The sequence below is a fragment of the Onychostruthus taczanowskii genome, unplaced genomic scaffold (assembly GCF_017590055.1).
Source record: "Onychostruthus taczanowskii isolate IOZ18803 unplaced genomic scaffold, ASM1759005v1 scaffold17, whole genome shotgun sequence".
In the NCBI taxonomy this organism is placed as follows: domain Eukaryota; kingdom Metazoa; phylum Chordata; class Aves; order Passeriformes; family Passeridae; genus Onychostruthus; species Onychostruthus taczanowskii.
Genome location: NW_024498906.1, coordinates 13,562,399 through 13,582,145, shown reverse-complemented (window position 1 = coordinate 13,582,145; position 19,747 = coordinate 13,562,399). Strand labels below are relative to the sequence as shown.

At 41.8% G+C, this 19,747-nt stretch overlaps 1 protein-coding gene across 2 annotated transcripts in view; it reads left to right on the top strand.

Annotated features, from left to right (window-relative positions):
* DSCAM (DS cell adhesion molecule) overlaps positions 1–19,747 on the top strand; it is a 381,330-nt gene that overhangs the window by 209,108 nt on the left and 152,475 nt on the right. For both annotated transcript variants that reach the window (XM_041399843.1, XM_041399844.1), the window contains exons 5-8: positions 565–840; positions 3,698–3,994; positions 4,818–5,093; positions 16,689–16,967. In XM_041399843.1, the coding sequence (XP_041255777.1) occupies positions 565–840; positions 3,698–3,994; positions 4,818–5,093; positions 16,689–16,967 (1,128 nt within the window). The remainder of the gene's footprint in view (positions 1–564; positions 841–3,697; positions 3,995–4,817; positions 5,094–16,688; positions 16,968–19,747) is intronic.

Genomic DNA, 19,747 nt, shown 5'->3' with positions numbered 1-19,747 from the left:
TATCAGATGGATATCCATGGGTGTACCTGCATTAATGTCTTCCACTCATGAAAGCTAATCTTGTGATTGACATTTATTGCACTTGTTCACATCAGGGAGTAGTTTGGGAAAGTGTAAGTTTGATTCCATTTGCCAGAAATTAAACCAGAAAATTAGTTTCAGGATTGTACTTAATGCACAAGATTCAAAGATCCACACTGAACTAATGTGAAATAACCTCCTGCCCTCCCAAAACCTGTGCAGTGCCATGTTAAATCCTTCAGCACTAGTGGTGTTACTTGTAGGTCTAGTCCTACTGTTCACCTGGGCATGGGATTATGTGTTGAATTTTTTATCCCTGTAGATCTATTTTTTTGTCATGGGCATTGGTGGAAAAATGGTTTCTTTACAGCAATACAGTTATCTGTTATTTGTTTTGATGTTTTCTTTTAAGAAGGGTATGGCTGTGATTTTTATTGTTCTCCTTAACAGAGAGTTGATTTGTTACTCGCACACAAATGCACATTTATACTGAATACGCTCTGTGTCCCTTTCTCTCTCCCTTGTTTTGACTCAAACCTCCAGAACCGCTAAAAGCCACCATCAGCCCGCGCAAAGTCAAAAGCAGTGTCGGTAGCCAAGTGTCCTTGTCCTGCAGCGTGACGGGGACCGAGGACCAGGAGCTGTCCTGGTACCGCAACGGGGAAATCATCAACCCTGGCAACAACGTGCGCATCACCGGGGTCAACCGCGAGAACCTGATCATGGACGGCATGGCCAAGAGCGACGGCGGCGCCTACCAGTGCTTTGTGCGCAAGGACAAGATGTCAGCTCAAGACTACGTCCAGGTGGTGCTGGAAGGTCAGTCTCCACCTGCCTGGCAGGTCTGGTTTTCAAAATTACGCACAAGTTGCCTTTGGTGATGTCGTTTTAGAGAGGTGATGCCTTAAAGATCTAGAAATTAAGCGAAGCGCTTTCGAGACAATATTCACAGAATTCCCAGAATCGCTGGGTTGGAAAAGACCTGCAAGATCACCGAGTCCAACCCAGCCCCAAGAGCTCAACTAAACCCTGGCACCCAGTGCCACATCCAGGCTTTGTTAAACACACCCAGGGATGGTGACTGCACCACCTCCCTGGGCAGCCATTCCAGAAATTTATCACTCTTTCCATGAAAAACTTTATCCAGATATCCAACCTATATTTCCCTTGGCCAAACTTGATACTGTGACCTCTGGTTGTGTCAGTGCTGCCTGGAGAAAGAACCCAACCTCACCTGGGCACCGGCACCTTTCAGGGAATTTTAGTGATAAGGTCAGCCCTGAGTCTCCTTTTCTCCAGGCTGAGCACCCCCAGCTCCCTCAGTGGTTCCTCAGAGGGTTTGTGTTCCCAGCCCCTCTCCAGCCTCGCTGTCCCCTCTGGATATGCTCCTAAACCGAGGGGCCCAGAACTGGACACAGTATTGATATAGGAAGTAATCTGTAATAAAAATAAGAAGGTAATAGGACCTGGTCTTTAATTGGAGGTCTCCAGGGGCAGATATGGAAAAATAACCACCCCACATAGGGTGAATACAGTTTTATAAGTTTAGCAAATCAGCAAAATTGACAGGAATTCCCAGTTAGAACCTCAAGTAAAGAGGTAATTCTCCCCCTTGGTTCCACCTCTTCTGGAGGCCCTTTTTCTTCAGCTACTAGCTGTACTTTGTTTATAAGAAAGTGTCTTGGGAGGATAGCTCATCCTTGGCTCCCGGGAAAAAGCAAGATGGGATTGAGGCCTTTGGGAATGTGTTTTGTCTTTCTGTCTATCAGGGTAGGGAAAGTACTGGAGTTAGCTAGGAGCTGTGTAACTATACAATAATGGTCTACAGCGTTACGAATATATATGAAGAATATATAAAAGCAAAAATCATTTTGGCACCAGTGGAGTTTTGGAGTTTACAAAAAAACAGGGTACTTATGAAATGTCCATGGGGTTTATCGTGCTCTACTCATAAAAGAATGGAAAAATCAATTTGGGAAAAAAAAAATCCTTCCCAAGCAGGTCTCTGTTAAAAATGCAAGCATTGCTTTTCTGGTTGGGAGTATTGGCTGATGGCTTGGAGATCATCTTAAATAACTGATACAATGTTCTACATGATAATCAAGTGAGGAAAGTCATCAATCTGCACAGAGGCATCTCTCTAACGAGGCTGTGGTGCAGGCATGGCATGGACACTATTTTTACAGTCTCTGTAGAAGAAGAAGAGATTACCTGCCTGGACCGAGTTACCTCGGCAACCATCTCCCGTGACTAGGAAAGCCTAAAGAGCATATTGATAATCTATCATGGTGTCGGGAGAATGCAGGTTATCAGAGAGCAACAGCAGGGAGGATTTCAAAGACACTCAGGTCTCACTGGGAAAATAATGTCTGCTTTCATCTCAAAAAAAAGCCTGTCACTTGAATTAAAAAAAGGGGGGGAAAAAGAGGAGGAGGGGTGGCAGAGGTACATAGTGTGCACGCTCACAGATTTATTGGTCCTGTGTCAGCTCCCTTTCAGGAGAAAAAGTGCTTCTTTTTTTTTTTTTTGTGTGTGTTGCTGCTGTTCTGTTTTCTGAGGGGTGACAGTATCCAGTACACCACAAAGGAAAGGGAGAGAGTCAGGAATGAAAATAAATAAATAAATTAGAAACTCTGTCACATAACCAATGGGACAGAAATGAAAGAGAGAGGGGGCAGAGGTAAAAAAATTGAAATCAAATAAAATCAAATGCTCTTCCAGGGATGCTGAGGCCTTTCGACATTCTGAGTATGCCAGTGCTTATCTTTTTACCATGTGACAAGCAAGGTATTTTTTACAAAAAAGCCCTGTTTTTAAAGTAACATTTTCAAAGGAAAACAAACACACTCTGCGTGACCACAGAAAGGACTTCCTAACTATACTAGGGTATCAGCACTCCTAAATGATACCCCACTGAGCTCTCTGGAGAGGTGGGTATTTAATCCTGCTCCCTTTTTGCAAAGTTTTTGTGCCCACCCATTTTCTTGATTCATTTCCCTGGTACGGCTGAGTATTTTAAGAGACAGTTCACAAGATAAAGTGTTTGAATGCTCTCATTCAGTGAAATATTCATCTGTAGCACAAAATGACCGCTGAAAGAAATTGGCATCATTGCTGTTACTGGCAATCTGTATTCAGAAAAGCTTAATTTAATACTTTCCTAAATGAGGCATTGCATGTCAGGACTAAACTGCTGTGGGAAATCAGCCTATGCAAGTTGTGACTGGCTTTTGGCAACAGGATGGATGCATCCTTAACTTCCCAAGGATCTAAAATCTACCAGGAGAAGAGACTCTCCAAATGTGCTGAGGTTTTGCTGTATGTCTTTTATAATGAACTCCATATGGTTTTAAAACACATATGGTTTTAAAACTTTCCTGCAGGAACACAGCAGTTCATAGAAATGCCTGATCCTATTCAAGTGTTTTTCCTACAGCAGAGCCAATACCAGCTTTCTCAGAAGATGTGAAAGAAACTTGCCATAAGCAAAGGGTCATTTAAGTCCTCTACTGGCAGAATTTATTTCCCTCTCTCAATAATTAGGGTTACATCCTGGAAAACAATTACTTGTGTTGCTTCTAAGAAAGATCTTGGCTCGTGGGATACACTCCAGGATAGAGGGGACAAGCTTTACACCACGTCAGCACTGTTTTCCTGCTCTTCTCTCCCTCGGCAGACGGAACCCCCAAAATCATCTCTGCCTTCAGCGAGAAAGTGGTGAGCCCAGGAGAGCCGGTGTCCCTGATGTGCAACGTGAAGGGGACTCCCCTGCCCACCATCACCTGGACACTGGACGAGGATCCCATCGTGAAGGACGGCAGCCACCGGATCAGCCAGATCATCACCTCCGAGGGCAACGTGGTCAGTTACCTGAACATCTCCAACACCCAGGTCCGCGACGGGGGCGTTTATCGCTGCACTGCCAACAACTCTGCGGGAGTCGTCCTGTACCAGGCTCGAATAAACGTAAGAGGTGCTTGTCAAATCAGCTCCTCAAAAAAAAAAAAAAACACACATAGCTCATTGTAGTGGAAAAGAAGATTGTTGCATGCGATGAGATTTTGGAATGCCAAAAACCGGCTTTCTGGTTTTGTCCTCTTCTTTCCTCCCCCCGCTCTCGTTTCCCACCCTGCCTCTCCAGCCCCATCTAGAAAGTGTATGGTATGGTTAAATGTTGGAAGAACCCTTTGGCTTGTGTCCTTTAGTCTGTTTTTCCTCTACTCATCTCTACTAGTTCACAGTCTCTTTGCTTTAGTCCTGCTGTGCATGTTTTGTTTTCCTTTTCCTTTCCTCCTTTACTTGTCCAACATCCATTGTAATTATTCATGTACACAGAACTTTAGCTTGAATTTCTGGCTCTACATGGCATAATACCCATCCTCATGGGTATAAATATACTTTATATACATAGCAAATAAAAAAGCTAATTGTTTCAATGTTCTCATGTGTAGCAGGAGTCTAGCTCCATATCAGTGTTAGTATTTCACATTAATTAAATCACACTCAGCCTTTTAATTTGTAACACAGCAAAGATTTTATCAGGCAAGTGTTGGATAACACAAATATATACCCCCACATAATTAGCATGGATGCTGCAGGGTAAGGAAAAAGTAGAGCATACAAAGATTAGGGAAACTGCTTAAGTAGCTCTTAAAAGTAAAAATTTGTCAAATGCTAAGAAGTGCGGCGCAAGCCGCGCCCGTTAACATCTGTATATCCAGCAATAATTACACACATTCCCTCGAGCAAACGTGCCTCTAAATTGTCCTCAAGAGCTCCTTTCCTTGCCTTGGCAGGGCCAGCCAGCATCCGGCCCATGAAGAACATCACGGCCATCGCTGGGAGGGACACCTACATCCACTGCAGGGTCATCGGCTACCCCTACTACTCCATCAAGTGGTACAAGAACTCCAACCTGCTGCCCTTCAACCATCGCCAAGTGGCGTTCGAGAACAACGGCACGCTGAAGCTCTCGGACGTGCAGAAGGAGGTGGACGAGGGCGAGTACACCTGCAATGTCCTGGTCCAGCCCCAGCTGTCCACCAGCCAGAGCGTGCACGTGACAGTGAAAGGTGAGGACGGCTGGGAAAAGCAGAGCCCGGCTAATTGCGGGGTGGAATTGCGCGTGTCGGATTGTCCTGGCGGGCGGACAGCGAGCGGTTTGAGGAGGTTTATCCAGATTTGTGTTTATTTTTAATGGTGACACAGAGCTAATCAGTCATTGTGTCTTGTTCTCTCCTGAGTTTTTACCCTCCTTGGCTCACTGGTCCTTGTTTTTGCTGCCTCTGAGTGGGGGCCTTGCAGCTCAAGTTTGCCACGAGCACTTTTCACTACAACTAAATCAGGAAATTAATGGTCTGTCACACACATTTCACTGGTGGCTGTTTCTCCACTGGACAACAAAGTTCCAATTTTCATTAGCCAGTGACTTTCTGGCTTTTAGAACATGAGATGAGAATTTTAATGTCTGTACTTTTGCCACTAAGCAGGGACAGGAACTAAAAGCATTAACCTTGCTTTCCTCTTATTAAGTGATTATCTGAGTGCTCTTCATGCTTAGAAAGATAACACTGTAAATAAATGTGACTTGAAATTCTAATAAGATGCTTCAAATCTATTCAAATAGTCCAAAACCAGGATGTTCAGATGGCCCTGAAAGACTTCAGAAAGAGATTGAGGATAGGAATTTTTTACCATTGTGTCCTGACTGTTCTGACATTGGCAATGTTCAGACCTATTCATGAGGACACAAAAGACAGAAAACCTGATTGCAGCAGCACCTAGTTTTGAGCAATGGGGCCACTAAATGCTGCACTTTTTGTGAGCCTGTAGGAAGAATTGGAGTATAATTTCACTGTTCCTGAAGTTATTAGAAACTTTTTCTGGGTTGTGGTTTTTGTTTTTTTTTTTTTTATTATTTTTTTGCGGGGGGGGGGGTGTTTGGAGGCAGAGGAGAGGAAGGAAGAGAGGTTGAATCTTGTATCCATTCTCAGATAAGATGCAGAGAACAATAAGGTAAAATGACTTTGTTACAGACATCTGATCTCAACTTCCTTCTGCTCTGTTAGTTTTGCCCTTAGCAGTCTGGAGTGATGCAATTGCTATTTTTTTTTTTTTCCAAGAGTTTAGGGGATTAGCTTTAAGCCATTAGCAATTTGGACTCTGAAAGGCATGACATCTCCCACACCTGAGACCATCAGGGGCACTGGTCACAAGCTGTGGCATAAAAAGCCATCATCACCTTTTGTTTTCATGTATATTGTGCTTTGCTTGACATTACAATGATTTCACAGATCTGTTGATAGAGTTTAGGAACTGAATGACAAACCAGTCACTGTGTTGCTGCTGCACTAAGAGGCCACCATGGAAATTCTAGTGGGGAAAAGCTGCCTTTTAAATGATACCATTTTTCAAATGACTGTCAAAATGGATGTATCCAGACAAAACAAATCCAGCAGTCACAGGCATTGAGATCAAAACAATACCAGTCACTGAGAACACTGACTGGTATCTCGGGTAAAATACTGCTTTTTCTTCCATTAGGTTACAGTTTCCAACTTCTGACAATTCCTTCCCCAGAAAGCAGAGCCAGCTCCAGCAATTTGGATTGAGCTGTAATTTTTGGCAATGATTTTCCTTCCTTGATGGGGTTCTACCTCCCACTAGACCAGGTTGCTCCAAGCCTTGAAAAGATGTTGTAATTTGAAAATAAGGTTAATACCTTGGCTTCATCTACAAAGCCCAAAATGTCACAGGTGAGGTTTTTAGGTCAGACCTGAACAGTTCTCAATGTTCTGCTGTTGTAGCTTTGAGGTCAGCAGTGCCACAGCAGATTTTATCTAACATACTAGTGGGGAGTCAAAAGTGGCCTGGTGCTTTAAAATATGATTAGTGTGTGTGTTACCTTTTCATTTTATAGATTACAAAGCTAATGAGATGAGTTTTTAAGCGCTTCTATTTGATAGCAAAAAAATACAAAATATAGTCCAGCTTGCATACTGGAGGTTAAAAGTACCCTGAAATATGACGTTGTAAGGGGAGTTAAAATCAATGCTCAGATATCCTTATTTACCATTCACCTTCTCCTACCATCAGTTTAATTTTTTTCCAGAGAAACAGAGGGAGAATTACTGTCCTACTTCAATACAAGTCCTTTGCTTTGCTCTCAGTTCTGCTACAAGCTTTGTGGGTGACCTCAAGCCATTCACCTGGAGGATGACTCAGAATAGATGATGCTGAATGAGCTGTTACTTTGTGTTTTTTTTTCTCTGTCCGTGTTCTGCTTTGAGGACATAATTATTAATTTCCTCATGAGTTTATCATCTCTGTGGTATCAGAATGTTTCAGAAACAATGTGTTCATTTTCAAAAGCCATCTGGGTCACCAGGAAAAATGGCAATAAGGCACAAACTGAACTCAAAAATATCCACACTTTTTTTGTGTATTCAATTTCAGAAGGTTACAGCTTAATTTTTCCAGTTCACCTGCCTTTATGTAGCATTTATATGTTCAAAGCTCTGCTCCCATTGAAATGAAGTTGCTCCTGAGAGTTCTGTTTCCTCCTTCAGAGCAGTCACATCACCCAGCTTAGCAACCCCCTGGGAAAGACAGATTTAAGTAATTTAATTAGCTTTATCTGACAGATCTGTGGCAAAGGTAAATGCAGAATTTGGCTCTATGGGGCAGCATTTATCTGCATTAGGCAAACAACTGATTTTTAGAGTTGGCAGCCCTCTGCCACATTTACTTTCCACTTTCCAAATCCTCCAGCATGTGAAGCATCCTGGTTCTGGCTTGGATGAAGACTGGCTTAAAGCAGCATTTAAATAAAAACATGCAACACCACGAGCATGCCATCAAACACAAGAGAGCTGTCCACTCTGCAGAGTATTTTGACATTTGCAAACATCCAAATGAAAGTTAAATCATCCTTCAGAAATCACGATAAGGTCACAGATAGGAGAACAGAACATTTCTTGACGATAATTTTAAATGAACTTTTGGCTGCCAGAGAACCTGAGAGGGGCTTTCAGAGCCTTTCTGTGCATCCTCCCACCTGGCAGGCTCTGGGAAAGCCAAAAGCTTGGGAGCTGGGAACTTCTGTGCTATTTGACCTTAGATCCTCTGCTTCTTTGTCCTTCTGGTCAGAAGAATCAATGATACACCACATGAAATCTGTTCCATCTTTTAGGAATAACTGCTGCCCTCCTCTGCATTGCCACCTGTGCCAGAGGTCTGCAGGCTCCAAATAACTCTGTCCCACAGAAATGTGGTTTGTCATTCCTGCCCTGCCCTCTCCCCTCAGCTCTTGCCTTCCCCTTGTCTCTCCCAAAATCTGGATTTGGAAGGCAGCAGTCCCCTGAGCTGGCTGCTGGGAGCTGAGTGCATGAGCTGGCAGGAGAAGGTGCAGGTTTTTGCTTGGCAGATTTAACTCCCATGGAACCGTGCCTGAGTCCTAACAGGGCTTTTTGGAAATCGAGCCAACTTGGCATTATTTTTTTGTATTTAGACAAATGATTTGGCCAGTTCTTAGTTCTGACAGAAAGCCATGCAAACTACCCAGCCTGTAATGCACAAGTAACAGAGGGAGGCTACAACTTACTTACATATTTAATTTCTGTATTCCATACCTGCTGATCACTCACCCTTGCAACTGTAATAAAACCTTTTCAGCACATTTTGCTTTGGCCTATGTTAGGTGTAATTTTATTTTTAGCTTTTTTTTGGTAAAGTAAACTGAACCCGCTTTCCCCTGCCTCCTGCAAAGTGGGAACAGCACTTACTGCCATCATCAGAAATAACTGAGATTAGCCTTGCTAAGGATACTGCACACGTCCTTGCCAAGAACAGAATTATTCTTAGCAGCACCAGTTTGTTGCTCTGTGTTCAGCCCAGCTCTTGTGGTTTGCCAGAGGGGTTTGTACATGTCTGCCAAAGGCAGAGAACTGTTGGAGTCAGAGATCCTAAAGAGAAGAATATTCTGTAGAAGATGATGATTTTCTGTTCATTCCTTCTCAGAATGACCTGGCCTCCTCAGTTTTCTCCAGTTCCTCCTTTCCCAACTCCTGGCTCTTCTCTGGGCTCCAAAATCAATCTGAGCTCAAAGTGTTTATCATCTCAGCTCTCATTTCCACGCTGCCTTGTTCTCCAGACTCAAAACTACCCTTTCCCTTTGGATACCCCAGCCTTTTTCCCAGCCTTCAGTTCCAGTCCTCTCTGCCATCCTTCAAGTTCAAGCACTGGAGTGACAAATCTGCCCTGATTTCTGAAATCTCACCAGACTGACTCAGCCCCTGGGATGTGCTCAGTGCTGCTTGGACTCTGTCACTGCAAAATGTCCTCTCCACATATGATCAAGTGGGGGCTTTGTTTATTTATTGACTTGATTTTGCTCAGACTGCAACATTTGGGCACCATTTTGATGACTTTTTATAGGTATAGTAAAAACATCTGAGGCTGGTGCCATCACCTGAATTGAAAATCCATGCTGCTAAATCCATGGGGCATGTGAGACTTAGGTTCTCAATAGCTTTGTTTTTTTCTTTTTCTGGTTTTATGGTAGAATTGATATTTACCATGTATCAGTTTTCCCACTCTGCCACCTTATTCTTGGAAATGGCCAAAGAATTGTAGCTGAAACCTTCCAGCTGAAATGACTCAACCTGAGGCAGACACCTGGCCTGGAAATCTGCTACCCAAACAAAAGTCAAACTGCAAGCAAATGAAAATAGTCTTATCATGGGAAGTGTTGGCAAACAAATAAAGAGATTATATTACCCACCCTATCTCTAATTTTCATATTTCCATTGGAAAAAATACCCCAAAAAACACATTAAAGTGGAAAGATGTTAAAATAATAACAGCAGCATCTCTTTTACAGCATTTTAGTAGATCTCAGAGCTTTTAAGAACAAGAGTGAGTTACTATCTCCATTTTTTTATTATGCAATTTATAGTAATAGTTTTTCCAGCTACAGTAAAAGCCATCAGTAGTAAGTGATGATTTTCTTGTCATCAGTCTCATGGGACACATTCTCATGTAAACAGCCTTCTGCTATTCACACTTCTCCAACAGGAATTAATTGAAAAAGAAGCCCCTGAGAGGGAATGGTACAGCATCATTAAAATAAAAAGTGTGGTGTTCAAAAGGACTGTTTCTGATCTTGTCAAGCTTATGTATTTCATTGATTTAGAAAGGTTCTTGTGTATAAAGTGAGCACCTCACCTGTTGTGAACCACAAAAAGGAATTGTACCAGCCTGGTTTCATGTTAGAATACAAGCAAACCAAACCGGGGCTACTTCTAAATAGCTTCATGTGTTTGCAACACTTTGAATAGATTCTCCTCATCTTTCCTGGGAAGTGTCTAGCTTTTTCTAATATCTGAACTACTGTTGGTGAATTTGCATTGCAAATCAGTTCAGGGAGGGCTGGTTTAGATAGCGGAAAATACGCAGGCACAAAAGGGGAAAAAACATCATTAGAAATCTTTGCAGGGTTCTTCAATCAATCTGCTAATCTGTGCATGCTTCAGCCTGGAAGTGTGGATTATGGCAAGTGGGAGTTCAGCTTGATGCACAAATCTCAGATCTTATCTGTCCTACTGACTGACTTTGCCAATAGATTGAATCAGAAAAAAAACACTTCTGGCCTTGATGCCTTTCAGATCTTTCTTTCATTATATCACTTTCTTCCTTTTTTCCTCTTCCCCCATGCTATATGGTTTTGGATGCCTTCAAACTTGTCACAAATTCCTTGTGAAGAAATGCTCAGACCTCTCAAAGTGACTGAAGTTGTCACGTACAGGAACCACACCAGGACCCTGTGGCCAGAGTGGATGAGAATGTGCCGTGGTGCAAAACATCCTGGAAAATGCACTTAGGAATTCTTCTCATGTCACATCATGGGCATGGGGAGCAGTTTTGGGGGGCAAGCAGTGGCAGAGCCTGATTTAAGGGAATGTGCACTTTGATTAGGGATGTCTCAAGTGTGTCTAACCTGTAGAAATTCCTGAAGATAAGACTGGAACAGGCTGATATTCTTGACAGGTCTGTGTAATTTTTTTTTTTTTTTTTTTTTTTGCCAATCCGCATACAGCAGCTTACGGTTAAATTTGCACTAAAATACCTGATTTACATTCTTTAAAGTCTCACAAGTATCATCTGGATGTGCCTTACTTTGCACCAGTAATGTAAGTCCTGTAATGACTTCACCCCTGACACTGCAGAAGTGGTCACCCAAAAATGTCTGTAAAAGTTGTTTCACCACTATCCCAGTATTCATGGTGAGGAATTAGTATGCACAAATCTAAAACTTTTCACTTAAATCTAAATTAAAACTCCCTGGATTTATTCACAGTCTTCTATCTTTCAAAATAATTTATGTCTGTGATGGATGCATTTATTTGTGAATTATGCAAACAATGTGAAATGAGCCTGAATACTTCAATAAGTATCTCAGTTAAGGAGTTCAAGATGCTTTGTATGCTATGTATGGGTTTACCAAAAACTGGCCCTCTTTTCTCTTACAGTGCAGATTTGTTTATTTAAGATTTTAAGAAGGCATGTTTTGCTCTTTTTTTTGTGTTTATTTTGCCAATTAACTGTTGGCTCCAGTGATTTAGTTGGACTTTTCTCACTGATACCTGAGGACAAAGATTCACTTTAGATCAGGTATTGGCTGAACAAGGGCAGTATCTCTGGAGCAGGTTCCAAAAGTGAGGCCTTTAATTAGGAAGCACTTTACCAATGAAGATATCAGCTTGTTGCATGAAAATACTGCAGCTGCTGTCTTACCTTCACATCAAGGTTTCCTCTCTTACAAATAAATAGCAAATGCATCCCCTTGGGCAGGGAAGTGAGCTCCCCACCATCCCAGCTTTGCAGGGTGTCTCAGGATGATAAAGGCTTGCACTTTTCTCCTCACAAAGGAGGCTGAAAGGAGAGGGTTCCATGGGTGGACAAGACGTGATTTAAAAGCACTTTTGGTTCCCACACAACATTTTAAATGCTCTCTCCTTTTGGAGAAGCTCCCACTACAGCATCAGGGAAACTGTGAGTGTTGGATGGCAGGAAAGGGGAGTGGGGACTGTGGTGGCTGTGAAAACCTTAAAATTGCTTGCCCATGGCTGGGGCTTGTGCAGAGACAAAATAATTTTGGCTTTTTCACTTGCAGTGCATGAAATCTGGGGTCACACAGCTGCCCTAAGAAACTGCATAGCCTGGTGGCTGTGATTTTGCATCAGCCATAAATATCCATTGCCAAAATATTTTATATTGCAGTGACAGCCCCTGCAACAGTGCTGTGGCAAGAAAACCCATCAGGCAGCTGTTTATGATGATAAAGCAGGGGATGCCTCTCGTTTTGCTGTGCAGAACACCGTGTTCAGCTGGCTGCTGCAGGAAACAGGAGAGCTGCAGGATGCTCTGTCTTACTGAATCACCACAGCAGCTCCTCCCAGCAAAACTCCCATGGAAGAGAGGGCAAGAAATTAAGGATGCTCCTCTGCTAATGGAGAGCAGCGTGGAAGCCCTCCTTGCCCTCCTTTCCAGCACTCCCCCAGAGGTACAGAAGACCTTGCTAGGGTACAAAAACATAATTTAAATCTTCCTGTATTAACACTAATGAGGCTGGCCCATGCTCCTCTTCTTAAATAGACACTTAATTCAAGCTCTCATCAATACAGCATTCCCAGGACACAGCACTTGGTGGCATGAAGCAGAGATTTTCACTTCCCACTGTTGTGGGTAGAGAAAGAAATATCCCTTCCGTGCACACAAGCACAAAGGCTATTCTCTCTCTGGTTAAGATGGAACAATTTATATATAAAATAGCATAATTTCACCAAAAAAAAAAATCAAATGCAAACTCTGAAATATGGTCAAACTAAAGCTATGTATAGGGAAGGATAATACATAAACACACCTTGAAGTATTTTAAGCAGATTTTAAATACATCTGTCCTACTGTAAATTTTCTCTCTCAAAGCACTATACACACCTCTTATTTTTTTAGTGCTGCTTTGCAATGGTACAGCTTTAGTGTGCAAAAAAACCTCCTCATGTTGGTAAATCAAACTTGATATTTTCTTCTATTGAGGCTATAGCTCTACTTTTTACTGCAGATTTTGATAGAGACAGAAAATTTTCTATTTCAGAAATTATTTGCTGGATATCATCATAAATTTTTAATAAGTGATTTTTTTTTTTGGTGGCCATTTCGTCCTTCAAACGAGCAAAAAGAAAGTTTATCTCCTATGAGAGCTTACCAATTTAAACTGGTGAATATCATAGCTGAAAAACATTCCTCAATACTTCAAAGTTTTTGCAAGACTATTTACTTTCTTCTAAGTACTGATTTTTAAATTACACACTGGCTTTTAAAGTAAGCTCCTCGGCAGGACTGCAAGCTGCTGAAGGTTGAATATACATTATATTTTATGAAGCAGAAATGTTGGTTTCCTCTGTATCTTAAAAACCTGAATGGAAGCATAATGTGCTGCCTAAAAATATTTCAGCCAATTTCTGAAATACTCTGCAGGCTGCTACTTATATTTTAGAGCTGCTAAATGCAGCCTTGCAAATCAATATTTTCTGAAAAACATTTCAATGTCACCTAATGATCTTTCTTCCTGTTTTCTTCATCAGGGAAATGGAGAGTGAAGATGCACATTATAATCCTTGGGCAATATTTTGTCTGACTTTTGATATCATCTTGTCTGTGAAAGATTGGCTCAAATTTCTCACACACTCAGCAGAAAATACAGAAGTAATTTGCCACCCTGCTGTGAATTTTAGAGTATTTTTCAGTAATGATGTCTGAGGTGAAGGGAAGGATTTGGGCAGAAATGTGCTGGGCACCACAGTAAGGGGAGGATTTGGCACTTAGCAGGTATTTACACTCATCAAGGGGAAAATTTATGGCAAAACCTTTTCAAAGATACATTCAGTTAATTTCTCATTCCCATTCGTATTATGAACTGCTTGTCAATAAAAGCTAGGAGAATTTTTTTTTTCTGCTGATGTACAAAGAATCTGAGATATCTCATGTGGTTGAGTGTGCTGGGCTAAGGTCAAGAGGCTGCAGGTATTTTGCCTCACTTTGTGACAGCAAAAGTCCCCAAGTGAACAAGAAGTTGAAGTGCTCAAAGTTAAAATAAACACAGTAATTTATACCAAGTTTCTTTTTTTCTATGCCTGATCTACCAGGTTTTCAGAATGCTAAAAGACAGGTTTTAGCAATTAGAAAGATGGCAGCCCGGAAAAGTCTTACAGCCTGAGAGAAAAATGGATGGCAGTGGCACTTTTCCCAAATCCAGTGAGACAGTCTTGGGAAAAGCCAGTGAAGGCCTGAAAGGATGAATTGTGTTGTCCTGTCCCTGATGTCACTTTTCTGTGGCAGCTGAGCATGGTCATGACTTCCCCTCATCAATTGGCACCGTGGCTGTGCTGGAAACTGTGGAGTTAACACCAAATTTGTATTTGTCAATCTCTTGCACTGTGAGATGAATCTGCACTAGCATTTGAACACAGCTTTGAACAAGGCCTTGGACCTTTGAGGGGCCTGGAATCATGGAATTATAAATCACAGAATGGCTTGGGCTGGAAGGGACTTCAAAGCCCACCCAGTGCCATCACAGGGGCAGAATCCCCTCCCTTGCCCTACTGGCCATGCTTAATGAACTTTCTTCCTCCTAATGGAGGACCCAACATTTGGATCAAAGGAAATGCCTGGAGCTACTCAGTGGCCACCAACACTTGTCCCTGCATCCCAGAAATAGGACACTGGCAGAGGAGGAAAAATGCTGCTGGGGATGTCCACGGGCACACACTGCAACCACTTGAGAGATTTATTTTTTTTCTGCTTCAGCTCTGGGGAAACCACAACCTTACAATTTCTGAAGGGAAAAAGGACAAAAGAAATACAATTAGATAAAGCCACCAACTTCATTTTCTTCTGAGTTCAAACATATCGATCACTATAAATGTTCTGCCCTGGATATCCTTCCATCTTTCCTGTTCCAGTGTAGTACAGATTATGTGTAAGTGATCTCCCAGGCAATGGGAGAATGCACTTCTAAATCTGAGGTGCATAACCTGTAGGAACTTTCTCTTTTGATAAATCAGGGTTTGAGTGCTGCTTGCAAAGTTGGTTGTGCAGGCCTTTCAGGAGTGATGGATAAAAACCAGTGTGAGATCAATGCCCTGGCTGTTTGAATGCTCCCCTGAGAAGGGCAGAAGATTTTAATTCCTTCATCTGGACAAGTATTTGCCTCTCAATTTACCAATATTTAGTAAACATTCCAACCACAACCCAAAGAAAACATGGCAGCCCCATTATTTTTTCTATGTTTATTTAATCTAACTACCCATGTCACTAGCTTTTATTAAGAATACCTGAAAACAAAATTATTTTAAGAAGAGTAATTCTTTACTTTGGTAGAAAATATGGTAATTTCTTTCATGTTTTTTGGTTCAGTCTGAGAATAATATGGTTTAAATAAAAATAAAAGGAAAGAAAAAATATTTTTCAGGCTAAATATGCTTAGCAGAAATGAAATGCCAACTTGAACATTCGTGCCTTGTACCATCCCTCTGATTAGAAATCAGTTTTACCTTAATTTGCTGTCCTACAAGTACTTCCCCTTCCTGTAACCTTAGTGAGAATTGTGACTTAAAACATTAAGAAATAAGTGCTAGAAGCAGTTAAGGAAGCTCACACTCCTTGTCATCACATCCCAGAAGCAAAGCTGGAGCCTTTTCCAGGTCTATTCCATGACCTTTAAGCAAGGCCCTTGCACCAGACCTTGAAAGCTGCTGAGCTCTTCCTGGCAAGGTCACTGCTGGCAGCCCTGGAGAGGCTCAAACTGGCAATATTGTCATTTCTGGGAGAGCTGCTTGATCCTTTTGCAAGGGTCTGCCAGTGAGTTCAGGTGTCTCTAGAAGCCAGGATTCCCCCTGCTTGTCATTTCTGCTTATGCACTGGCTAAGGAATGAGAAGGTGTTTTCAAAAATGTGATTTTTCCTGCTAAACAATGCTTTACAGCTGGCAGAGATGTAGATTCTGCACATCCTGATGCCTTGGGGTTGGGGTTACCTAAAAACAGAGGACAGACAAGGGAATAAAAAGTGATTATATTTATTGAAGGGCCTTCAGGTACATTTAGGGCAGACAAAGCCCTACCAGGGGCTACACCCAAACTGGATGATGGGTCACAGGTTTCACACTTTTATAAGTTTGGTCCATTTGCATATTGGGTGTTAATTTTCCAATGACAGCTTCAGGTAATGAAGTAATTTACCCCAAGTTTGCTCCACCCAACTCATTTTCGTTTACATTTCTCCATGAGACAGTGAGGTGTTCTTGATTCCCAGGCCTGGAGAGGAATTGTTGTGTCTGACCAAACTGGGAAAGCAGTAACTAGGACTGTATATGGAGTTTAGAGCTATACACTAAAGAATCGCAGGACTAAAATATATATGAAATATTAAAATATTTCATATTGAAATATATGAAATATTTAAAAATATATGAAAATATTAAAAATTTTAAATACATGAAAAGCTAAAATCCTAAGCCATCAGTTCCATGCTGCACATCTGCCCCGTGATGTAATTTCCATTAACAAGGCCGTGGCTTCAACAGCTCCCTCTTTCCCTCTCTCCTTCCAGTCCCACCTTTCATCCAACCTTTCGAGTTCCCTCGCTTCTCCATCGGGCAGAGGGTCTTCATTCCCTGCGTGGTGGTCTCGGGGGACCTGCCCATCACCATCACCTGGCAGAAGGACGGCCGGCCCATCCCCGCCAGCCTGGGTGTCACCATCGACAACATCGACTTCACCAGCTCCCTGAGGATCTCCAACCTCTCCCTGATGCACAACGGGAATTACACCTGCATAGCCAGGAACGACGCAGCAGCCGTGGAGCACCAGAGCCAATTAATCGTCAGAGGTGAGGAGGTGTAATTACTTTGAAAGGCGCCAATTAAGTGGGATCTGTCGGTATTTTGTGGTGACAGCTGTTGGATGGGAAGTGTGAAAAAGAGGGGTGTGGGAATCAGAAATACAGAAACTTCCACAGACATGGAAGGTTTTGATTTGCAGCCTTGAGAGAAGCGTGGATTGATGTAAAAATACACAGACATCAAGCAGAAAAATCATAAACTTATGTGTCTGTTGTTGTAAGAATATGTCTTAAGTAAGTGAGAAACTGTGTTGATAAGATGGTGCAGGGTTTATAATGTAAAGCTGTGGTTGTATAGAATAAGCTGAGATTTTAGAAGTTATAATAGAAGCATCTGTGTGCATGTGAGATAGCACTCATTAGATAAAAGTATCCACAGTGCAGCAGAATTAAGTAAAGGTGATAAGTTAGAAAAACAAAATAAACACTGTGGCAAGTGTTTATTGGGTTAGAAAGTTCTATATTGCCTTGTAACAAAGAACTTGTGACTGCTCTGGAGCAGTGGCCAAATGCTTGCTCCTTTAAAATCTCACAGCCTCTGAGACTGATGTTTGTCTGAGCAATAAATCGTTCTTAGCCTCAAAATAGTCCCATCCCTTCATTAAAAGCAGTGACAATGATAGAGGGGAATATGGTAATCTCTGACTCTCTGACTCTGAGAGCACAGAGAGCAATGAGGCACAGAAAGTAATGTGGTTTTTCCTGTCTAAAAGTCTTGAAACTAATGAAAAACCCTGGAGTGTTTGGGGTGCTGCAGGAGTGATTACCTGGGAAATTGTGTCATTGGGATCAAGCCTTTGAAATGGTATCAAATTATTCTCTACTATTGTTTTAGTCTGATTGATTATACCCATTTTTTCTTTGGATCACTCTGTCCTACAACATTATGTCAGTAAAAAAGCAGATTATTGATGTTGACTTCATGGGGAAAGATTTTTCTTTGGATCACTCTCTCCTACATTATGTCAGTAAAAAAGCAGATTATTGATGTTGACTTCATGAGGAAAGGACTTTCTGCTGTTACCTTTTACTTTTCCTGGTTTGTGTTTATTATGCAATTAGCAGGATTCACGCACTCATGATGACTTCACAACATTTTGCCTTGAAATAAATGTGAATACACATTCAGTAAACAAGTATTTCATGTGGAAGAAACTTTTCTAGTCACACCTTAGCCAAATTATCTAGAGATTATTCCTTGTGATGTATCTTCAAACTTACTGTGTACAACTTCAACAAAAGCACATTGCTTCCTTTTCTTTCTAGGAGTTTTTCAAAGTGTTTCAAATTTTTATTTTTGAAAACTCAGTCAGACCCTTCCCTCTCTACCAACTCCTTCTTGCTATCAAGCCACTGGGCTTCTCAGAGAAAGAATAACTCTACAAGGAACCTCAGTAATTTCTGCCTGCAGTACATCTCTACATTTTATACTCCCTCCTATAAGTTTGCCAAGACAAACCTTAAAATCTTAATGGGGCTTTTGCAATCTTTCCAGGGTTCTTTCCACCCCAAAATCTGAAGAACTCTTTTAAATCAAATGTTCCCAATGCCATCCTTAAGGAATTGTTCCCTAGTTTTCCAATATGCCTACTTTTTTTTAGTGCTAGTATTCCCAAAACTCAGTGGTAGACAGATCCATTACTTTTCTACTAGTTTTGATACAAATATTTCTTCTTTTTTTTTTTTTTTAATAATCTTGCTTAAGATTATTCAGTACAGTTGTCTATTACTTTCCTCATTTATTAATTCTTAAATGAAGTGGTTTGATTAACTACATGCATTTATTTATTCCTCTCTAAGCTTTTCTGATAGATTTTAACCCTTAAAATCACTCTAGTAATGAGAGATTTTCCTCACCTCCTCTTTTGCTGGAGAAGGGAAGGTTGAAAACCTCACATTGCTGCCTGTGTCTGCCCTGTTCAGAAATGCTGCACCTAAAACCAGCTGGGATTTTCCCTGGTTTTCAGCTGTAATTCATCTCTGGAAGTGATGGGAATGAATCTGCAGCATCCCTGGGTGGGTTCCTACAGGCATTTCTTACTCTCTGGGCGGTTTTACCAACAGAGGACAGGATCTCTGCCACCACTGTCTGTCCTCACCAGCACTGAGACTCGTGAATGCAGGGATTTCTGCTCTGTGCAGGGATTTCTGCCATGTGTAGGGATTTCTGCTCTGTGTAGGGATTTCTGCCCTGTCCCCCACTGATGGGGACAAGCCCTGCCATGCCCTGACTTCTCCTGGCTTTGCCTGAACTGCACTTTCCCTGTCTCCTGCTGTCTGTGGGTAATTCCTGCCCCGACCTCTGTTCCCAGGACGCATCTGCCTCTTGCTGCCTTCTCAGGCATTAATCTGTTTTCCCTTCTTGTCCAGCAGAGGAGTTTTGGAAAGCCTTTCTCACCTGTCCCTCACCCCAACACCTCCATTTTCACCTCCATTTCCCCCTCATATGCTTCCTGCTCTAATTACACCTCCTGAGGAGGTGTAAAAAAACCCAAGGGCATGATAGAGAGGAGATTTCCACTCTCTTATACCCAAGAGCTTAGAGAGAACAATCCAGGATCCTGAAATTTTTGGAAGGTTATGAAGGCTACATCATGTTCCCCCTTTGCTTATTTGCCCATGTAATGCTCTGCAGAGCCTCCTTTATTCTTCTCTCTCTTCTCTCTCCCTGTCCCTTTAAATTATAATGTTTTAATCAGTTTTGGATGTACATCTGAGATAACAGCTCTCACTCAGAGGAAAAGGGGAAATATCATGTCTGACCTGAA